This window comes from Podarcis gaigeae (assembly GCF_964106915.1).
Source record: "Podarcis gaigeae genome assembly, chromosome: 7".
NCBI lineage: Eukaryota > Metazoa > Chordata > Lepidosauria > Squamata > Lacertidae > Podarcis > Podarcis gaigeae.
In genome coordinates this window covers 26798358-26818991 of record NC_139683.1, presented here as the reverse complement: position 1 = coordinate 26818991, position 20634 = coordinate 26798358, and the positions used below count along the sequence as shown (strand labels likewise).

General features: G+C 40.7%; 1 protein-coding gene across 8 annotated transcripts in view; it reads right to left on the bottom strand.

Annotated features, from left to right (window-relative positions):
• RUNX1T1 (RUNX1 partner transcriptional co-repressor 1) overlaps positions 1 to 20634 on the bottom strand; it is a 145065-nt gene that overhangs the window by 24747 nt on the left and 99684 nt on the right. For all 8 annotated transcript variants that reach the window (XM_083747797.1, XM_083747796.1, XM_083747802.1 and 5 more), the window contains 3 exons: positions 8707 to 8957; positions 6248 to 6333; positions 5014 to 5209 (listed from right to left, as the gene is read on the bottom strand). In XM_083747797.1, coding sequence (XP_083603923.1) covers positions 5014 to 5209; positions 6248 to 6333; positions 8707 to 8957 — 533 coding nt within the window. The remainder of the gene's footprint in view (positions 1 to 5013; positions 5210 to 6247; positions 6334 to 8706; positions 8958 to 20634) is intronic.

The window sequence follows — 20634 nt, the reverse complement described above, 5'->3', positions numbered from 1 at the left end:
AAGATAGCAAACCTGAGAGCTTTAATTGGCATATGTTGCCCATTCTATGGATAGTTTGTGGGCTGTCTTAAGCTTTGGAATGGTAAAATATAAACTTTTTCAATAAATCCCTGTTTAATTAAAGTGTTATTTCAAGTAAATGAAATATATAAATCCATTAGAAAGAGAGACATGTTTGCTTTTCCACTAAAAGTTACACACGATCCAATGCAACTTTGTCAGGATTTTGTCGCTTTATAACTATTGCTGGATTGTAGCCACCAAGAACAATAAAAAGAATTTCTTGGGTATAAAAGAAAATGACATTTTCAAAGTCATATCTGAAAAACAACAACTAAGGTACTAAAAGGAAGGGACTAGAGGAAGGAATTTTAATTTCTGCAACAACGCCAGATTTACTACTTTGCAAATGTCAACAGCATGCAGAGAATGGAAGGGACACTGATTTTTTTCCTAACTGAAGTACTAGACCAACTGTTTGCAGATATTAACCCAAGACTATGTGCAGAGTTAGAGAAACAAAATGAGAAGAAAACAGTATCATAAAAGAACCAAGGAATCACGGTGGAGTTTAGCACACCATAATGCAATATCAAGGATGAACATTCGGAAAGAAATTAAAGGAATGAGCCAATTCACAAGATCATAACAAATTGAGGTGTAAAAATAAAAATAGAGACTGTCTCTTAAACTAGGTAAATAACAGAACACCCGTATTGTAGCTAGAAGACCTGCTTTTATAAGAAGGAAAATATCCATCTCTTCATATACTTGGCTTATTGACAAAGTGATGCAAAGTTTTTCATGTATACAGTGTAGGAGATTAATCAACCTTGATATCAGGAACAATTCATAAATTGGAGAGAACCTGTCATGCTGCTTGTAAAGTTCAGCAAGTACAAAAAAGCATTTTGGGATTCTGCAGATCATCAGGGAGATTGGTATCAACAGAAATAAACAGTGCTGCAAGCACAGAAAGAGAAAAGGCATTTTTGACAGCTGAAACAAAATACAAAGTACACTAGAAAAATGAAACCCATGTCCAGTCATTATACTTGCCTCCATCACTTCAAGGTGCGTGATAGCAACTCAAGGCTTAGAAACTGGCCCTGCTCCATCCTTACGTTATTATTTATGTTTTAATAAAATTCATTATAAATCACCTTTCAGGGCACCACTGCACTCTCAATGTAGTTTACAACATTTCAGAAGGCCGTAATAATAGTAATTTAAAATAATACTAATAAAACCACAACATCACATTTTTACCCTCCTCAAAACACCCTGAGCAAGGAACTAATCACATCAATTAATGGACAAGCAGACTGACAAAAAAAAGTTTTAAGATTTTTCTCTGGATTTATAATCACTGGATAATTTCAATGTTTTCCCCAGTTTCTAATTTTTCCAAACTTTCCCATTCAGTTCTCCATGCTTCCTCAGCAAGTAGCAGTTGTCTTGAAAATTCATCAGTATTTTAGTGTGAAATCTGTCCCTATATATACTTTTCTGCAGTTTTGACTACTATATACATTTTCCAGAATTTTTTCCAGAACACCTTGCATTTTTGTATGCAATTTTCACTAAAGTATGAAAATTCATGCACTCACTGCCCTCAACATATTCATTTTTATACAGATTGGCTGCAGAACTGCACCACAAAATTTAGAGAAATGCAAATTTTGAAGGGCAATTGTGTTTTGAAAGGAGGATGCTAGTTCCTGTATAGTTCCTCTAAAGGAGGATGCTAGTTCCTCTATAGTGTTAATTTTCAAATTATGTCTCTCTCTGACTCACCTGTCCATCATACTATATGGAAAACAAAAAAGAGGCAGGACTGTAGTTCAGCACATGCTATGCATACATCAATCCAAAGCCCATTTCATGATATCTCCACATTAGGGCTGTTTGCAAACCTGGAGATCTGTTGCTGCCAGTCAGTGTAGATAAGATTGAGCTAAATTGACCAAAGGTAAGACTTGGTATGAGGGACATGCTGATCAGAAGGTTGGTGGTTCGAATCCCCGTGATGGGGTGAGCTCCTGTTGCTCGGTCCCAGCTCCTGCCAACCTAGCAGTTCGAAAGCACGTCAAAGTGCAAATAGGTACCGCTCTGGCAGGAAGGTAAACGGCGTTTCCGTGCGCTGCTCTGGTTGGCCAAAAGCGGCTTAGTCATGCTGGCCACATGACCCGGAAGCTGTACACCAGCTCCCTCGGCCAATAAAGCGAGATGAGTGCCGCAACCCCAGAGTCGGTCATGACTGGACCTAATGGTCAGGGATCCCTTTACCTTTACCTTTAAGACTTGGTATGAGGTAGGTTCTTATGTTCCTAGCTTCCTAAGAAACCTTCAGTAGTAACTCAGCCTGTTGTGTTTACTATACCACAAGATATATAAAAAGGAATTCCTTTTTAAGAGGATGAAGATCAAACACTATTCATAATGTTAAACATCCTCCTACAAAGTGGCTGAATAAAGTGATAGATTATTTACATGATTGCCCATCATTTCCCATCAAGTGAGTCCTAAGTGTGAGCGTTTCCAAGTGGTGTTTTTCAGGACTGAAACAATTTTACTCTCCTACCTTCCATGCAAATTTGTAAGCACTTATTTTATTTGACACAACAATGGACCAAGCCAATTTTAAATGCCCGAAATAGCTTTACCTAACATATATGCAGATGTGAGTAGTGCATAGAAATGTCAAGTATCTAGTATAATACACATAAATGTTTATTGGATTTTCTTGTTATTTTGAAACAAGTGTGCGAGGAGTATTTCAATTATTGTGTTTTCAGAATTATTTTTTTGAGGGGGGGTTGTTTCAAAATGTGTTTGCTGTTTTTAACAATATTTGGGCCTCCATGATTTATTCTGAGATTCATATAAAGACAATTTGTTTTGAATCAGACTACTGGCCTACCTAGTCTAATATTGCTAACTCTAGCAGAGGTTCTCCAAAGTGTCAGACAGAGAAATCTCATACTCTTTCTACTCTAAATTACTTTTAATGGACAATGCTAGGGACTCAACACAGTACAGTGATATTTTGGTTCTCGAACAGCTTAGTTGTTGAACAAATTGGCTCCTGAACACTGCAAACCTGGAAGTAAGTGTTCTGGTTTGCGAACATTTTTGGGAAGCTGAACGTCTGTTTTGGCTTCTGCTTGAGTACAGGAGTATTTCTCCTGAGGCCAATTGGAAGCCGCACCTTGGTTTTTGAACGGTTTTGGGCGTCGAATGGACTCCCGAAATGGGTTAGGTTTGAGAATACCACTGTATTCCCTTCATACAGCTGCTATGGCCCCTCATCTCAGTGCAGTTTTATATTAGGAAGGTCATAACTGATAAAAGTGCTCTGCATACGAGAAGACCATGAGAATCATCTATTTGCTTCATACAAGTTATTGAAACTAAAAACTCGAGCAAAGGGAATCAAGTTGCATCAGTGGAACACTGTTCCACCCAGAGCAAAGGTTTGTACATGTGTGCACAGAATTCTGTGAGCAGTATTTTTCTTTTCTTTTTTCCCATTCACGGTCCTCTGGGTTAGAATCATTACAGTGACTGAAAATGGGCTGATTATAACTATAGTCAAAACTAATCTTCAGAATGGGTACTAATATAAATCATAAAGGGGGGAAAGACGGAACAGCGTAACAGATGGTCCTCCCCTCCCCCACACAAGATGGAGATGACAAGATGGTAATTTTTAAAGGGTGGATTAGCTCATTAAAAATGACAAAGGGGGATCTCTGACATCTGAAACACAGAGAGCACACAAAAGCAGTATTTATATTTTGTGATGGCCTTAATTAAAGTTTTTTTTAATGACTATAGCCATGATCCCTCAGTTCCTCTGTTGGCTGGAGAAGTACCTACTGCAACAGTGTACCAGTTACATTTGAGGGTATTTTCGATTGTTGGCCTGACTTCCTCTCGACCACAACCACACTGACTTGGCATTACTCCTCTAATGTTAAACTGCACAATTTAAAAGATAATACAGAATGAATATATTCATTGCTTTTCTCGGGAGAGACTTGGTACCAGGATTTAAACAAAAACCACAGAAGAATGGCACACACTTGGCAAAGGTTTTACCATTCTGCAAGTCGAAACAGAAATGTTTAAGTAAAACCAGAGTGGCATCCAAAGTTGTTCCACTCTCTGTTTCTTTTAGTACTTTTCTGTTCCATATACAGTCAAACCTTGGTTTCTGAACAGCTTAGGTGCCAAACAAATTGGCTCCTGAATGCCGCAAACCCGGAAGTAAGTGTTCCAGTTTGCGAACGATTTTCGGAAGCCGAACGTCTGATGTGGCTTCCACTTGAGTGCAGGAAGCTCCTCCAGCCAATATGGAGCTGCGCCTTGGTTTTCAAATGGTTTCAGGAGTTGAATGGACTCCTGGAATGGATTAAGTTCGAGAACCAAGGTACCACTGTAAAGGCTTATATGCCTAATTCAGGTAAGCAGATGGAGCTGAAGCTGCATTTCAGTACAACTTCCCCATCCATTGGTGATTTTAAAGAAAGGGAGCAACAAAAATAGAAGGACTGAGAGAAAACAGGATTGGGCAGAGACACATTCTAAGGAGCACTGCATTGTAAAAAAATATGTGAACTCTTTTAAGTTTGGAGGAGACTCTTGAGAGCACCATGGACTGCAAGAAGATCAAACCTATCCATTCTTAAGGAAATCAGCCCTGAGTGCTCACTGGAAGGACAGATCCTGAATCTGAGGCTCCAATACTTTGGCCACCTCATGAGAAGAGAAGACTCCCTGGAAAAGACCCTGATGTTGGGAAAGACTGAGGACACAAGGAGAAGGGGAGGACAGAGGACGAGATGGTTGGACAGTGTTCTCGAAGCTACCAACATGTGTTTGACCAAACTGCGGGAGGCAGTGGAAGACAGGAGTGCCTGGCGTGCTCTGGTCCATGGGGTCACGAAGAGTCGGACACAACTAAATGACTAAACAACAAGAAGTATCCATTTAATGCAGATACAGTACCTAAAGGGACGGGATCTGGATTCACTGGACTCTGCTGCCTGGAGTGATTGCTACCACTGCCTTTTTTTAAATCCTCTGCATCGCTGTACCGCCGTATCCAGTAATTAAGTTCCTCCCGGTCAGCTTCCTGACATCGCCGTAGCACAGTGAGAGATCGCCTTGTTTTTTCCACCATGTCCATGATGCAGTTTAAAAGCTGGAAGTCAGAAAGGAAAAGGTGTCAGAAAGGTAGGGCTTCACACCACACACATTCCATGAGGGGGATTTGAACCTGGGACTTGGACTTAACTCTTGACACGACACCATACTTGTTTTTACTGTCTAATCATATTTTATGTTTATTCAGTCACAGTGCTGAGAACTCTTTCCTTGTTCAAATAACTAGCAGGTTTTGAAGGAACAGTTCTGGAGGGCACCAAATATACAACTCCTTGGGGGACATACAAATATCCTGCTCTAATTTCATGTTGCACTGCTGGCATGGGAGCTGCCATGGTGGAACTTCTTCCCATGCCACTGTGTGATGAAAGAAGCCCAGAGCCATCTGGGAGCCACCCATTCTGCGAGTCTTTTGCATGCTGCAATTGCCCTAGTTTTCACTGTTGGTGCTGGTCCAGGGAGCAGCCTCACAATGGCTCCACTAAAGGAGCCGAGTACTTCTTATGTTACGTCAGCAGTGTGGGAAGAAGCAATGTAAACATGGGAACAAGGCCATAACAGAGACAACTTCCATATTATTCTTAAGTTAAGCAGAAATGCCTAGGTAAGTAGCATAGTGAACTTAAAAACCAATACAACAACAATAATTTACACAATACGTTCCCCGTTTGTGGAACGTTCTCCCCAGGGAAAACATTCATCTTCATCTTTTAGGTGCCAAGCAAAAACATTCCTCTCCTCCCAGGCCTTGACCAAGCTTACTTAGTGAATTCAAATCTGAGAAGATCTTTCAACTGGCCCTTTCCAAGTCATAAATTTTGTCTGTGTGCTCATTACTTCATGTATGTGACAAACTGAACTGCCTAACCTTTGGTTACCTACAGGAGGAAATAGATGGCATACAAAAGAAATCCTCCAAGCCACAAGCGTATATGGATCAAGGTACAAGTTTCTCTTGTGCTGTTTGGGGAGCCCTGAATAATTTAAATAGTCTCATTTCATAATGCTTATTACTTTGAGACTGCAATCTACTTATACATCTATTGAGACACAAAAATGCACAGGTATTTCTTACATGGTCGAGGTGTTTCCATTCTTCTGCCCATTCTCTGTCTGTTAGCCTATGATCAATCATTTCTTCTTGACGTGTGCCATGCAACCCTGCCAAAAACAAGCAACCCCCCATGAAATATTAATAACATGCAGGAGTCAACCAGCAATAATTTAATTTTCCACGTATACCCATAAATTATAGGCATTCACAACACTGCCTGGTTATGAAGAACAACCATTACGCAACACACTGATCAGATACACCAGCATCAAGCAAATGAAAGAGGCACAGAATAAGATCACAGGGCCTGAGGTATAATAAGACCTTCTAGGTCCCCAACAGCAGTTCTGGAGAAGTAGATAATCAATGGGGGAAAAATACACAAAAAATACGGACTTGCCCCATTGATCCTCAGTATTATGAGATCAATAAGGAGGAGAGAACAATGCTAAACAGTGATAAGTGGAACACAAGCAGGCATATCACATTCTGGTCCAATCAATAAACAGAAATAGGGATGGGGACAAAGAGAATTTATTCATTCATTTATTTAAAACACATTCAGACTGCTCCCTCATGCTCAAAGCAGCTGACACCATATAATAAAAGGCGTCCAATGAAAGAAAACTCCCCCCCCCATTGAATGAAAAATACAAAGCCCTCTGTGATACATCCACAGAATCAACTGTGCAAAAACAGCAGATAAAGGCAAGGATCTCCTCGCGTAACAGGCCAAGCATTCCAAAGTTTAGGGGCCATGGTGGTAAAGACCCTGCTGATGGCTGCCATTAGTTTGATGACAGCCATCAGCAGGGTCTTTACCACTGCTGCAGTGACAACCCACCAAGAAGGGCTTGAATATCCAATCACGACTGGCACACTGGCTAATATAGGGAGGGGCAGTTTCTCAGATAGGTGGGTCCCTTGCTATGCGCCAGCAAACTGGCTTTGAATGTGGCTCTGGCTTTAGTACCATTTTGCCACAGTGTATGGGACACTGTGCATTAGATCCGGATCCTAAGGAGTGCAAGTTTTGTTCTGCTCACCAAGATGCCACACCCCATCCCAACAGCTCCCCACACACCCTATTCAGGATGGTCTCTTTGCCCACCTAAAAGACTTTTTAAGGGGAATGGGAGCTGGAAGGGACAGGAAAGTCCCCTTGCAAGAGCTTCCTTCCACTAACAGCTGGCGTTGTGGTCTAAACCACTGAGCCTTGGGCTTGCCATTCAGAAGGTCGGTGGTTTGAATCCCCGCAATGGGGTGAGCTCCCATTGCTCGGTCCCTGCTCCTGCCAACCTAGCAGTTTGAAAGCACGTCAAAGTGCAAGTAGATAAATAGGTACCGCTCCAGTGGGAAGGTAAACAGCATTTCCGTGCGCTGCTCTGGTTTGCCAGAAGCAGCTCAGTCATGCTGGCCACATGACCCAGAAAAACTGTCTGGGGACAAACGTCAGCTTCCTCAGCCAGTAAAGTGAGATGAGCGCCACAACCCCAGAGTCGTTCGCGACTGGACTTAACTGTCAGGGGTCCTTTACCTTTACCTTTAAGGTAGTCTTACTGCTGCAGTGCTTAAAACTGAAAGAAAGGGTCTATATCTGCTGGCCTCTGTTCCACCTGAAGGAGTTATTTCAGGAAAGGACAGAGCTCAATGATGGAGCACATTCAATCTCTGGCATCTACAGGTAGAGCTAGGGAAAAACCTTGTCTGAAATTCTAGAGAGGTGCTGCCAGTCAATAATAAACTAGGTGGATAAATGGTCCAACTCAGGGTAAGATTGCTTCATATGCTTATTTCACCACTATCCAGTTTCTAGACCTCCAGCACTGATTGTGACTTGGTCTCTTTCTAGAACACACTGGCATTCAACATAAGATCTGCTCCAAAAAATAAAATAAAAACCCAGCTGAAACAATGATTCTATAACTAAAACAATGGCATTAAATGGAAGTGAACAGCAAGAGGGCAACTGAACTTTCAATAGTTTATGGAAGTCAATCGTCTTAGGGCACAAACTCCTGGGAATTCCACTGCAAATTGATGTAGAATTAAATGGAAGACACAAATAAAGTACATATTTTTTTTTGTCTAATTTCCTTTTATTTCAACGGGCCATGAAAGATGCATCTACCCGGGGGGGGGGACCCCATAAGAATAAAATAAACATTTCTATGCCTTTCTGAACCCACATTTTTTTTTATTCAAACATATTTTTATTTATTAAACAGTCATGATTTCTGGCCATCCCAGAAACAGGAATGTAGAAAAGGCAGAACAGGTCTAAAGTGCAGCATTCCTACTTTCTAACTCTGCAGGGGCGGAGAACAGGGAAATTTACTGGAGGGATTTTCTCCCCTACCCATCTTCAGACATGCGCTGCGATCAATTCATGGACTGTATTATACATTTCTCCACTCATAAAAGAGCAACTGAAGTTTGATGCCTATGTAGAGCAAACCAAGAGGAAGAGCTTTGCTTACCCATAGGTCTGTTTCTGTCCCTGAGGTCCCTGTGGTTGGGGTGTCTGTATGAGTCCCTGTAGTGGTGGGCGATGGCCATATCATCCAAACGGTAATGCTGAGGTGGAGGCGGAGTGGGGTGAGGCAGACCATTGGGCTGGTAAGACAAACCATTATTTGGACTGTACCGCTGGCCTGGGCTAATAGTGCAGGGCCGCTTGCTTGGATGCTCTGAGTGCAAAGGCTCTCTGTCAAAGCCATTTTCTTTGGTTCTAAAGAAGAAAAAGGGCAACATGTTTTGCGAAAGAGTTACAGTCATACCTCAGGTTACAGACGCTTCAGGTTGTGTTTTTTCAGGTTACGGACCAGCCGAAACCCGGAAGTACCAGAAAGGGTTACTTCTGGGTTTCGGCGGTCATGCATTCACAGAAGAGCTAAATCGCGCTTTGCTCATGCGCAGAAGCCCCGAATCGCAAACCGCATGTGCGCAGACGCGCCACTCCGGGTTGCGAACATGCATCTCACACGGATCACGTTCGCAACCTGAGTGTCCACTGTATTTCCTCCCTACAGGAAAGGTGAGTGTAACTTTCATAGCACGTACAGTAGATGAAATACATTTATTCATCATGGACATTTATTTCAGACTCCACTAAAAGGTGGGCAAACACAGGATTTATTTCAGCTTGTTCCCTGCTTTGCTTTAAAGCTGAGCAATAGCCACATTCATAAATTGATAGAAATCCTTTCTGCATGTCAGCATCTTACAATTTACTAGAGTCACTTTTTTCTTCTATTGCCCAATGCATGGGCGCATAGCCAAGAATATTTGGCTCATTTGTGACTTTGCTTCTTGATAACTTTGTCATGATCTCCTATCGGAGAAGAATCATTGTTACTATTTTTTTTTTTTTACGGTCTTTCTTGGAATCAATAGATAAAAATCTCTTTCAGACTTGGAGAGTTATTGACAAGGGTTTAAATCCTCAAAAAACTGTGCCATCAGGAAGAGTACTATCAAGTGCCATAACATTAAAAGTGTTGGTATTTTTTAAAAACATTCATAAGAGTGAAAGATCAGTTCTTTACACGTAAACATATACCAAACCTTAAACAAAAACTGAGAATTCTGTGAATTTTTTTCCAGAGAAAAATATAATAGAAATAGAAACACTTTATTTGAATTGCATACTACTGATAAAATGCAGCAATATCTTTTACAGAATTATGAAAGCTCTCAAATAAACAGCATGCAGACATTTCTAGAGCAAAAAAATTATGATAGCCTAATAATAATAATAATAATAATAATAATAATAATAATAATAATAATTTTGCATGGGAAATATCATTAGTTCTCTACCAAACATAACACATTCCCATATTTGCATTTCAGAGATTTTGCTGAGGCATTTTTGGAAGCCCCATATATAATGGTTGTTCTTAAACTGTTTGTATAGTAGCAACTACAGCACAGGTGGGGGGGGGGAGGGAAACCCACTGCTGTTGATATGACTACAACTTTTCCTACATGGGTCATGATAGGCGGAAAAAGTAAAAGCACAGGGTTGAAAGGAAACCATGTCATAAAATGTTTATACAACAGTACTTTTAAAATGGTCATGCTGCTTTCTGAAATTGGATCCTTTCAAACAAAACGATTGCTGCCATCCTACTGCACATACTGCTATGCTACTTGGAGAACTTTCTGTGCTTTTCCCTCTTCTCATTGTATTAAGTTGCTATTACCCAGGGAGTGGTGGACAATTCTAGCTTTGATATGTCTGTCGACACTAGCAGAAATGAAAGCTTTACCTTTGTAAGAAAAGAAATCCCCCACATGCTTTTGTGATAAGAGGATATCATGCAGTTAAGATTGTGCATTTGATTGGCCCAACTTAGACTGATGGAACTAGATTGCAATGGACTGAAAAATCTGCATTGCAGATAACAAACTGTTTACAAAACGTAAGGATAATAGGCATTTTTAAAAATGCTTTATTTATTGTTCTGGGTTACAAGTGGCAGAAGGTACCTGAATCTTAACTTTCATCTATGCAGATTTTTGGGGAACCTGGAAGCTTTCCCATTTCTATACAAACCTATAAATAAGCTATACAAACCAATAAAAGCACCACTTCAATTAACATACATTGGATGAATCTGATTTTGTTATACTCAGAGCAAACCCACAGAAATAATACCACTGATCTGGGTGGGAAGCCTTTACCATGTGGCACAGCTCTGGAACCACACGGCTGGGGCAGTGGGGGAAGAGATGCTTGGTGTCTCCCCTTCCCGGCCATGCTGGGATGCCAGCTGGATCCTGTCCCATGGACCTATCAGGCCACTGGGGGGAGAAGATGAAGATACTCCCACTGTTTTTCAGAGGGCGGCCTGCTGTGGGTTGCCCTCTTGGATGATCACTGCAGGATTCACCAAACACCCATCCAGGAGGTGAACGGGCAGGATGAACCGGCCCTTCCTGTGGTTTATTGGCCACCATATTTAGGCCCAGGGAGGAATTTGCCTAACTCATAGCAACTGTCACAACTTTGGCAGATAAGACATTGGGTTGGATCCTAAATTGAGCAGGTACCCCATTAAAGGGGTCTAGGAGGGGTGACTCTGTCCAGGAGTCCATCGGGGGCCAATGGGCCAAAACACCTCTCCCAATGCCAACCCTGAGCAGGGTTATGGCACCTGGTGCATGTCAGGGGCAGCTCCCCACTTCAGGGCTTACCTCAATTGGTTTATCAACCAGGAGGTAGGCTGCTTGATATTAGATTCATACCTAATGCCTTGGCCAAACCAACTGGAATCTGGAATCAATAGAGGTGTGGCCTATTTCAACCCAAATACCAATCTCCTGTGTTTAGTTATACAGTCTGGCCTACAGCACACCGCGAACATCCTGTACCCACACCAGCAAATGGAGTTATGTAAGTCATGACTAACTTGTCAATTGATTTCTGTAGGTTTTCCCTGACTATGACTTAGACAGGGAATGCAGCTTCTATCCTTTGGAACCAACTTGGCCAAACCATAAAAAAAAATTGCAATGTGGAAATGATTTATATGTGACCACTACTGAGACAATATTCTTAACACCTTGTCACGCACGACTTTTGAAAGGAGACCTATAATTAACAGGGATGCTGTGAAAGCTGTTATTTTTCATGCTTGAAGTGAAAATTGCATATTCACACGTGAATAAAAGTCTCAAGCAGGCTGCAGGGTTTGTGAATAAAACAAAAATGTGCAGGATGTTCTGCTGTTAATCTAAAGGTGATCAGCACTGGGTCTGTTGTGCCTTTGCATGGAAAGCAACGCACCAGTTAAGCCTGGCTGTGACTTCCATCACTCTCTCTGATGACCATCAAAAAGTGACTACTGTTCTATTTTTATCTTGTAAGTAATCACAAGCACCATAGTTAGGCTCAGTCTGCTAATAAGAAGGAAATTCATGCTGCCCATGCTCAGAGAAGCAAATAATAGTTGTCATGTGCCTGGGACCTAAAACTTGACTGGCAGTCAATCATCTATCCTCTGTTCTGCTTAACTGGAGGCGTCAGGGATTGAACCTAGACCTTCTGCTTGCAAAACAGGTGTCCTATCACAAAGCACTAACAAGTTGCAGGGCACATTTCTGATTGGCTGAAGCAGAATGCAAGACCAAAGAACATCTCCATTACAGGAACATGAAAAATATGGTGGAGAGGATAGGGACAGCAGCCACTAATCCACATTTGATTTAGGTCTGTAGGAAATGGATGAAATACCCCTCACAAACAATTAGCTTCCAAATTCAAGTGTAGTGGGTGTTCAGTAGACAGGAGGATGTATGGAGAATATATTTGAACTATTGTCCATAATTGCCAAGGTGACTGCTGTCCACCTATGGAGCTGGGGGAGGATTATTTAATTTCTCACTAGAAATTGAGCCTGAGTAATGCTACCTTATTCTTGTTGGCAAAATGCAAATAGAACAATAGCTTATTTTACAAGGTAATCAAATGGCGAATGAAGGTGCTTTTAAAATGTGCAATGGTGTGCAATTAACGACACAGGAATATCTTAACATTATGGAAATTGCACATCCACTTTTGTGGATAAGTGTTCTGAGCACACAATGTTCTGGAAGAAAGACAAATGTATGTTGACAATAAGGCAAGTGGGGAAAAACGAATTTGAGAACTGCTGAAAACAACACAACAATAATTGTTCTTATTGCCAAGACCAACGATCAAAAAAAGGTCAGAAGCAGGAAATTAGTCAGTGAGGCAGTTGGAGCATTACAGGATAAAAGAGTTTCTGCCAAAGGTGTACAGGGAAATTGCAGAGAGACTGAAAGGATTTTGTGCTTGTCTTTGCTGCAAAAGATGTAGGTAACCTATGCATAGGCTGACTTTTTTGAGGAGATAGTCTGAAGGATTGAGACAAATAGACATGATCTTCTAAGGCTTACTGGCAACTAAAAAGAACAAATTGCCAGGACCCAGGACCAGATGGCATCCACCCAAGAGAACAAATCAAATATGAAACTGCTGATCTTCTAACAAAAATATGTAACTTGCCTCTAAAATTGGCCTCCATACTAGCAATGTAAATAGGTGTTACATTGGAAAGTAGCCAATGTAACACCTGTTTTTTAAAGGAATCCGGGAAATCACAGGCCAGTTAGCTTAATGTTAACATCTTTATGGGTAGATTAGAGAAGCACATTATTAAAGATAAATATTATCAACACATTATTAAAGATTCTGTCATATCAAGCATGTAGGAGAACATGTCGAAAGAAGAATCAGCATGGCTTCTGCAAAGGGAAGTCCTGCTTCTCTAAATCTTAGAGCTCTCTGAGAGTGTCAACAGCATGTCGGTCTCACAGACACTGTAATCTTGGATTTCATAAAGATTTTTTGTCTCATTCAATTTAGCAGGACTGGTTATTGCAAACAGTAATCGGAATAAATGAACAATTCTCAAAGTGGAGGGAAGAAAGAAGATGTACTGGAACCTGTAGTTTTAAAGTTGTTTATAAATGATATGGAATTAGGAGTGAACAATGAGGTGGCCAGGTTTGTTGATGGCACCAAATTGATGACACCCAAACAGACTGTGAAGAACGTAAAAAAGAAACACACCACACTGAGTGGATGGCCAATTTATTTACACCCCCCAGAATGGGGCTGGGTGGAGTAGCATTCCAGTCCTTGAACTAATTTTGGGACGAATTTTGCACCCAATTGCAATGGAAGATCTTGGGGGAAAGCACAACCAACTGGAAACTGAAGAAATGAAACTGGATAAACAGTGTGGCTGCCCCCTGCCATCTTCCACATTGCTGGTGCAAACCCAGCAGGGCTTTGTTTTTGGTTATTTCTCTGCCTTCAGTTCTCCTTGGGTTAGGCATAAATATATCCACAGCACAATGCCAGGCATGTCTCCTGAGAAGTAAGTCTCATTAAATTCAATTGAACTTACTGACAATTACGTAGGTACAAGATTCTAGCCTCAGGTTACAAAATTCAGTAAATGAATCCCAAATAGCCATAAAGTTGCCTCATCTTTGACATCTTTCCTTTGTTCTTATAAAGCAAGGCGATTTAGCCAATTTCAGGCACAATGTTGCTATTCATTATACTATATCTATAAAGTTAGGTAATTAATATATACCAGTTAGAGGCTACAATTATATATGTAGCAATTTCACTATATTCTTTACATATGTATTCTTTAAATATAAGTTCCTTGGCACAGGACAGAAGAAAAAGCATTGGATCAAATGTGATGGAAGAGTCATTATGCCACTTCCCGAAATAGGGTATAGGTCTGGGGGGAGGGGAGTCATTTATAGAGTGAGCAGAGCATTTTTCATCTGGCATGCTATGCAGTTATAAAAAAGAAATATATGTACATATATGTGTGTGAGTGTGTTGTCTCCTCAGGTGTCACTTTCTTCTCTCATTCAATGACTGATGGCTCCCAGTATTATTACAGAAACAGATTGATCTTTTTAATGAGCTAGTTTAATAGACTCCAAATTCTCACTGTGGCTGCTCATCCGTATCAGACCATATGCACCAAGAAAACATTCAGTGAAACACAGAGCTCTGCTGGCAGACTGCTCCTACAGTAGACCAGGGTATATATAATATTTAAGTTGCTCAATTATAGTATATTATTTTAATTGTATTATATGTTTTTCCTGGTTGTCCACAAACCTTTATGGTAAGAGTAGGTACATGCACAAGGCAGAAACTAGGAATATTGCATTTCTTTTCAGCCTTCATTGAAGAGGCAGCCCTCTTCACCAAGGAAGGGTGAAGGGTGGGATCTATTAGCTTTATTTTAACTAATTTCTACCCCACCTGCTCAGTTTTTAAAGTGTGGGGGGGCATTTCTCACTAGGAACTTAAAATCAATAAAAATTATAATGTCTAAATGTAAATATTCCATCTAAATACAATATTGGATAGTAACAATATCCAAATCCACCAAAGTCGCAAAAATTGGCTAAGACAAAGAACAGCAAGCAGAATTAATCTTTATCCCTTCAAATCATTTGTTCTCTTTAATTTATGAGTCGCTGTCCACATGCATCTCAAGGAAATCTACAAACGTATCATAAAAACAACTTGATGGCATTAAACGGCTTTTAGTAGATCAGCAATCGGCCAAGTCTCTGCACTTCAATAGGAGCGGCTTTCTGCAAGAATGTGTCGCTATCGAAAAGGTCCTGTTTCCTATACAATAGCAGGACTTACTGAAAGATCTTTATACCTGTAAAGGCTAATCTGGGAGAAGTTTCTCTTCAAAATATCCTGGACCCAGAATGAATGGAACAACATGCCATTTAGCTTACACAGAGATGGTAGTCATTCGGCAACTTGAATACACTTCTCAGCTTTTCTGCCTAGCTGCAGTTAGGTTTTGCAGGTTTTGAAGCACTACAGAACCTGTAAAACCTGTTTGAGCTGAGACAGTAAGAAGAAGAGAAGGATATCAAGTATATACACTGCAACGTCAGACTTATGTAGCCTGCCATCTTTAAAATACCTCTTCAGCTTGGTGAAAATCATAAACACAGGCTTGGCTAGAGTGGTTTGTTTCTGTTAGGGGAAATTCTTCATGGCAGTACTATTTATAGCTAGTAGAAAAGCACTGTGTGAGAAATCGAGAGTCATTCTGTCTCTGCAAACCCTTGTGCAATGCTATGCAAGAGCTCTTTCCAAAATCTCTTTATGGCTCACTAAAGTTCATATTTGGCAGCCTGCAACTTCCTTATTCACCTGGTTTTTCATGCTGCAACAAAACTCTAATTAGGGATGGGGGAGAAATTTGGTTCGGTTGGCATTCACACCTCCCAAAACAAGATGTGAACCAAAATGCAGTAATTAAAATGTGCACTTCTCTAAATTTTGTGATACAGTTCTCCAACCAAATAGTGTGTATACAAGTACAAATATTAGGGGAAAGTGAGCACCTAATAGTGAAAAATATGCAAAATACATTATATTAGGGGGGAATGCTTTCAAAAATATGTATGGTAGGCAAAATTGCACATGAAAAGGTTTATGTTAGGGGGAAAGTGTACTAGAATTTTCATTAGGATATTCTATTTTTATTTATTTATTTTGCAGATTGATGCAGAAACATGGATATCTCAAATATAAGTCTGGAAAAATGTGAAACAGGTACCAAAACTGACAGATTTGCCTAACCCTAAACCCCAAAGCAGTATAGTGCTGCAATACAAGAAGTGTTCTGATAGCACTTGTGCAAGAGTTTACGAAATGATGATAATACATTTTATCTTTCCAATCTTTGGATCCAAGTCACTGTAGACTTCCAGTGCTGACACCAATGGTAGATATTAAAAAAAAAAACACTTCCCAGTACCTGACATTCTCTTCTGGGTTTATTTTATGACACAGCCTCTAACAAGACTAGGACATCTCAAACACCAGGTAACCATTGTGAACAGATATTGGGGGTGGTGGTTGGAATCCATAAGGGATGTTCTAACACCAACATGCATGTTTTTAGAAACTGTAGTGTGTCCAGACATAAGCACAGAGTTAGAAATCAAACTGAAATTTATGTTGCTTGCCTAAACAAGGATAAACACATCATGGAAAACGCATAACAATGGGAAAAGTTAGGCAGTGACATAGAAATCAGTGAACAATTTTGATGCCATGATTTAAATTTGCCAAAAGATTATCACAACTCCTTTTGTTCAGTAAGATTGATTCATCGATCTAACTAACTAACTAGATTTATATACTCCTAGATTGTAATGAAACCTCAAAGAAGTTAGCTACGTTTTGCCCTCCAAGGATGGTTTCGTATGGTTAACTAATTTGGATTCTCAAATTGCAAGATAGTCTGAAATGTTCAGACTGCAACAGGATTATCTCCCATCCATAAGTCTGTGGCATAAATATTGTGACATCTTGGGCCATGTCATGACCTAATTTACTTTGGATCCAGTTGGGTGAGAATTCTCCCTGCTTCTTTTATTCAAGTATTCAAGTAATCTTGGTGTGCTGTAACATCCGGAGTTGACTATACAGAAGACAATGGCAGTGTGATGTCTAATATTTAAATGGATCATCTATACTGAACTCAGCTTAAAAGGTGAGCATCAACAATTAAATTACTTATGATTGCTGTTGATTAAATAAAAGCAGTTTCCCTTCTAGCTATTCCAGGAGCCTGTGCCAAACATTGCTCAGATATCTGAACTTCATTTCCTTCTCTTTTGATTTATGCTTGTTCAGAAGGAGTCATAGGACAGTGCTTTTAAAAATCATGAGGAGTAAACTGTGGTCACCAAAAATAAGCCGGAAAGTGGAAACTAACTACTAGTCGTAAGAACAAGGAAAATTGAAAGCATAAGGGAAAACATTGTGGCTTATCCTTAAAATCATCTAGAGCCAAGAAATCAAATGCAATCGTCTATAGATAAAAATAAAATAAAAATACTAGGGCTTGATCCAGTCCACTGAAGGCACAATAGTTTACACAGAATTCCGGTAGGCTCTATTATTACTAGTGTTAATTAAATAATAATTAAATTTATATACCAGCCTTCATCCGAGGATCATAGGGTAGTTTACAATATAAAACCACAAAAATACATGCTGTAGTTACCAACAAAACTATAACTCTCCACAGTTTAAAAGGTCATACATAGATTGTTTAATTAGTCAAAGGCCTGGAAGAAGAGGTATTGTTTTTCCTGGTGCCTAAAGATATATATAAAGGTCCGTTTAGTTAAAGCTATGGTTTTCCAAATAGTGATATATGGAAGTGAGAGCTGAACCATAAAGAAGGCTGATCACCGAAGAATTGATGCTTTTGAATTATGGTGCTGGATGAGACTCTTGAGAGTCCCATGGACTGCAAGAAGATCAAACCTATCCATTCTTAAGAAAATCAGCCCTGAGTGCTCACTGGAAGGACAGATTGTGAAGCTGAGGCTCCAGTACTTTGGCCACCTCATGAGAAGAGAAGACTCCCTGGAAAAGCCCCTGATGTTGGGAAAGATGGAGGGCACAAGGAGAAGGGGACGGCAGAGGATGAGATGGTTGGACAGTGTTCTTGAAGCTACCAGCATGAGTTTGACCAAACTGCAGGAGGCAGTGGAAGACAGGAGTGCCTGGTGTGCTCTGGTCCATGGGGTCACGAAGAGTCGGACATGACTAAATGACTAAACAACAACAAAAGATATATAAAGAAGGCACCAGGTGAGCCTCCTTGGAGAGAGGATTCCACAAGCGGGGAGCCACAGCAGAAAAGGCCTGCTTTCGTGTTGACACCTTCCAGACCCCTTGTAGAGGAGGCACACGAAGAAGGACCTCGGATGATGATCACAGGGTCTGGGTCGACGCATTTGGGGAGAGGCAGTCCTTGAAGTATTGTTTTCCCTTTACCACGTTTACATGCAGGCAGTACTGGGGCATGTTAGGGGGAGCAACTACCACATCCCTATATAGCATTCCTTTTCAGCTCAGTGAAAATGATATGTGAGCCAGGGAGCCGGATTGGAATATAGATGGCTGGAAAACAGCTTTTTAAACCAGAATAAAAACCATCTCTCCCTCCCCTGGCCTATATTGAATGTTTTCTTAAGACAAAAACATGAAACAGAGACAGTGACAGTCATATCTGGAATCCAAATGATCTGCTAGCCACTTTAAATGTGCATGCAACAAACCAGACAATTTGTTGGCTAGTACCCGTGAACAGAGCTCCATTATAATCCTAATTATTTAGGGGCAATTTGTGCCTTCAGGCTTATCATGAAAAAGCAGAGTTCTCTACTGATTACTGATAATGGAACATTCTGTTGCATTCAAGCATAACTTAGTTAATTTATTTTAACTTTATTTTTATCCTGCCCTCTTCCAACTATAAAAACCAACTACATTTCTATCAAAATAAAAAGCCCAGCATTCTGCAACGAACTCTGTCAATAAATTCATCCCGCCTCAGTGCAATGGGATGTCACCAGAGCACTCACAGATGCGACTAAATACAGAACAGCAGATGCGATTGTATCAAATATGCTACAGGGCATTCAGTTGGACAAAATCTGCAGGTCCAAATGAGTTGTTTTGTGCTCTGTATCTCAAACACTGGCTTCACCTTGTATGCAAATTCTTGGGCAAGTTTCATCTTTTTTGAAATGAGTATCTGGTTTGCAGCAGAAAGCAGTGTGATCGAAAGAGTGGCTACTAACACAGAGTGGAAGTCTGGAATCTGGATAATGCCATCAGTCGCTATGGACCAGAAAACTCTGTAGACCAACAGAGGACCTGCCTTAGTGGGATGGCATTGGTACCATCAGCCCTCCTGAGACCATCTGTAGTAATTTCTTCTCCCACCCTGTGGTGCTAAGAGCCAAGAATCTGACCTACTCCATTATTAACCACTACAATATCTATCGTCTTCATAACTGGCATGGTCAAACCTGCCAAACAGAATTGACTTTGTTGTGCAGAATAGATTGCCATAGGAGCTAACAGTTGCAGACCCTTCCAGAAGAAGACAGGCTTTTGGGAAACAAGTTCAGCCTCCCGCTCCCTCCACCCAGGTAGGGAATGTGCTAATTTTGTGACTGTGTGAAAGATGGAACAGTTCAGACTGGGACTACAAAAGACCCATGGAGAGCTGAGTTGCTCTCTGGAAGGATCCTAACAAATCTGCTGCAAATGTGTTACTGCTGCAAATCTCTATTGTCTGCTCAGCTTATATACAAATATTACAAACACCATAAGCTTCCTATGAACTCCTTCCAAAGGAAACTGAACCCTGCATGAGTGCTATACCTCTGAAACTTCTCACTGCTTAGAAGTAGAGTGTACATGTGTAGCAATAAACAAACATAACCATTGCATTTAAAAAGGTCCCAGGTAGAGTTTCTGGTACTTTGGATTGAAAGGTCTCAGACATTACAGAAAGATGCTATCCTGAGATCCCAGAAAGTCTCCACTGGCCCAATACCATGACTCAGAACAAGAAAGCTTTTGTTGCTGGTTTTTGTTTCTCTTTTACAGATCATCTTTTACCTGCAGAATCAGCTCAACTTCTTTGGTTCCTGAGAAGGACAAAATGGCGCTCTTCCCTTGCGCAGACAAGCTGACATGGCTAGCAGGTGACACTGATCCTGTGACAACATTCTCCACTACACCTGAGGAGAGCAACCTAGCTTAAGGGCCACAGCTATGTGGCACACAGCTCTGTCCCCCAATAGGCATTGCTCCCACTGTCTGAGACTTCATTCTGCCCAACCCTATAGAGTCAGCACTCATATATTCATACAACAGTCAAAGGAATATCTTGACCCACTGAAAGTTATTTACGCCATTTAAATAAAGCAGGGACCTCTTTTCAGTGTGCTGGGATACTGGTCAAGGAATAATGATTACCCAACATTCT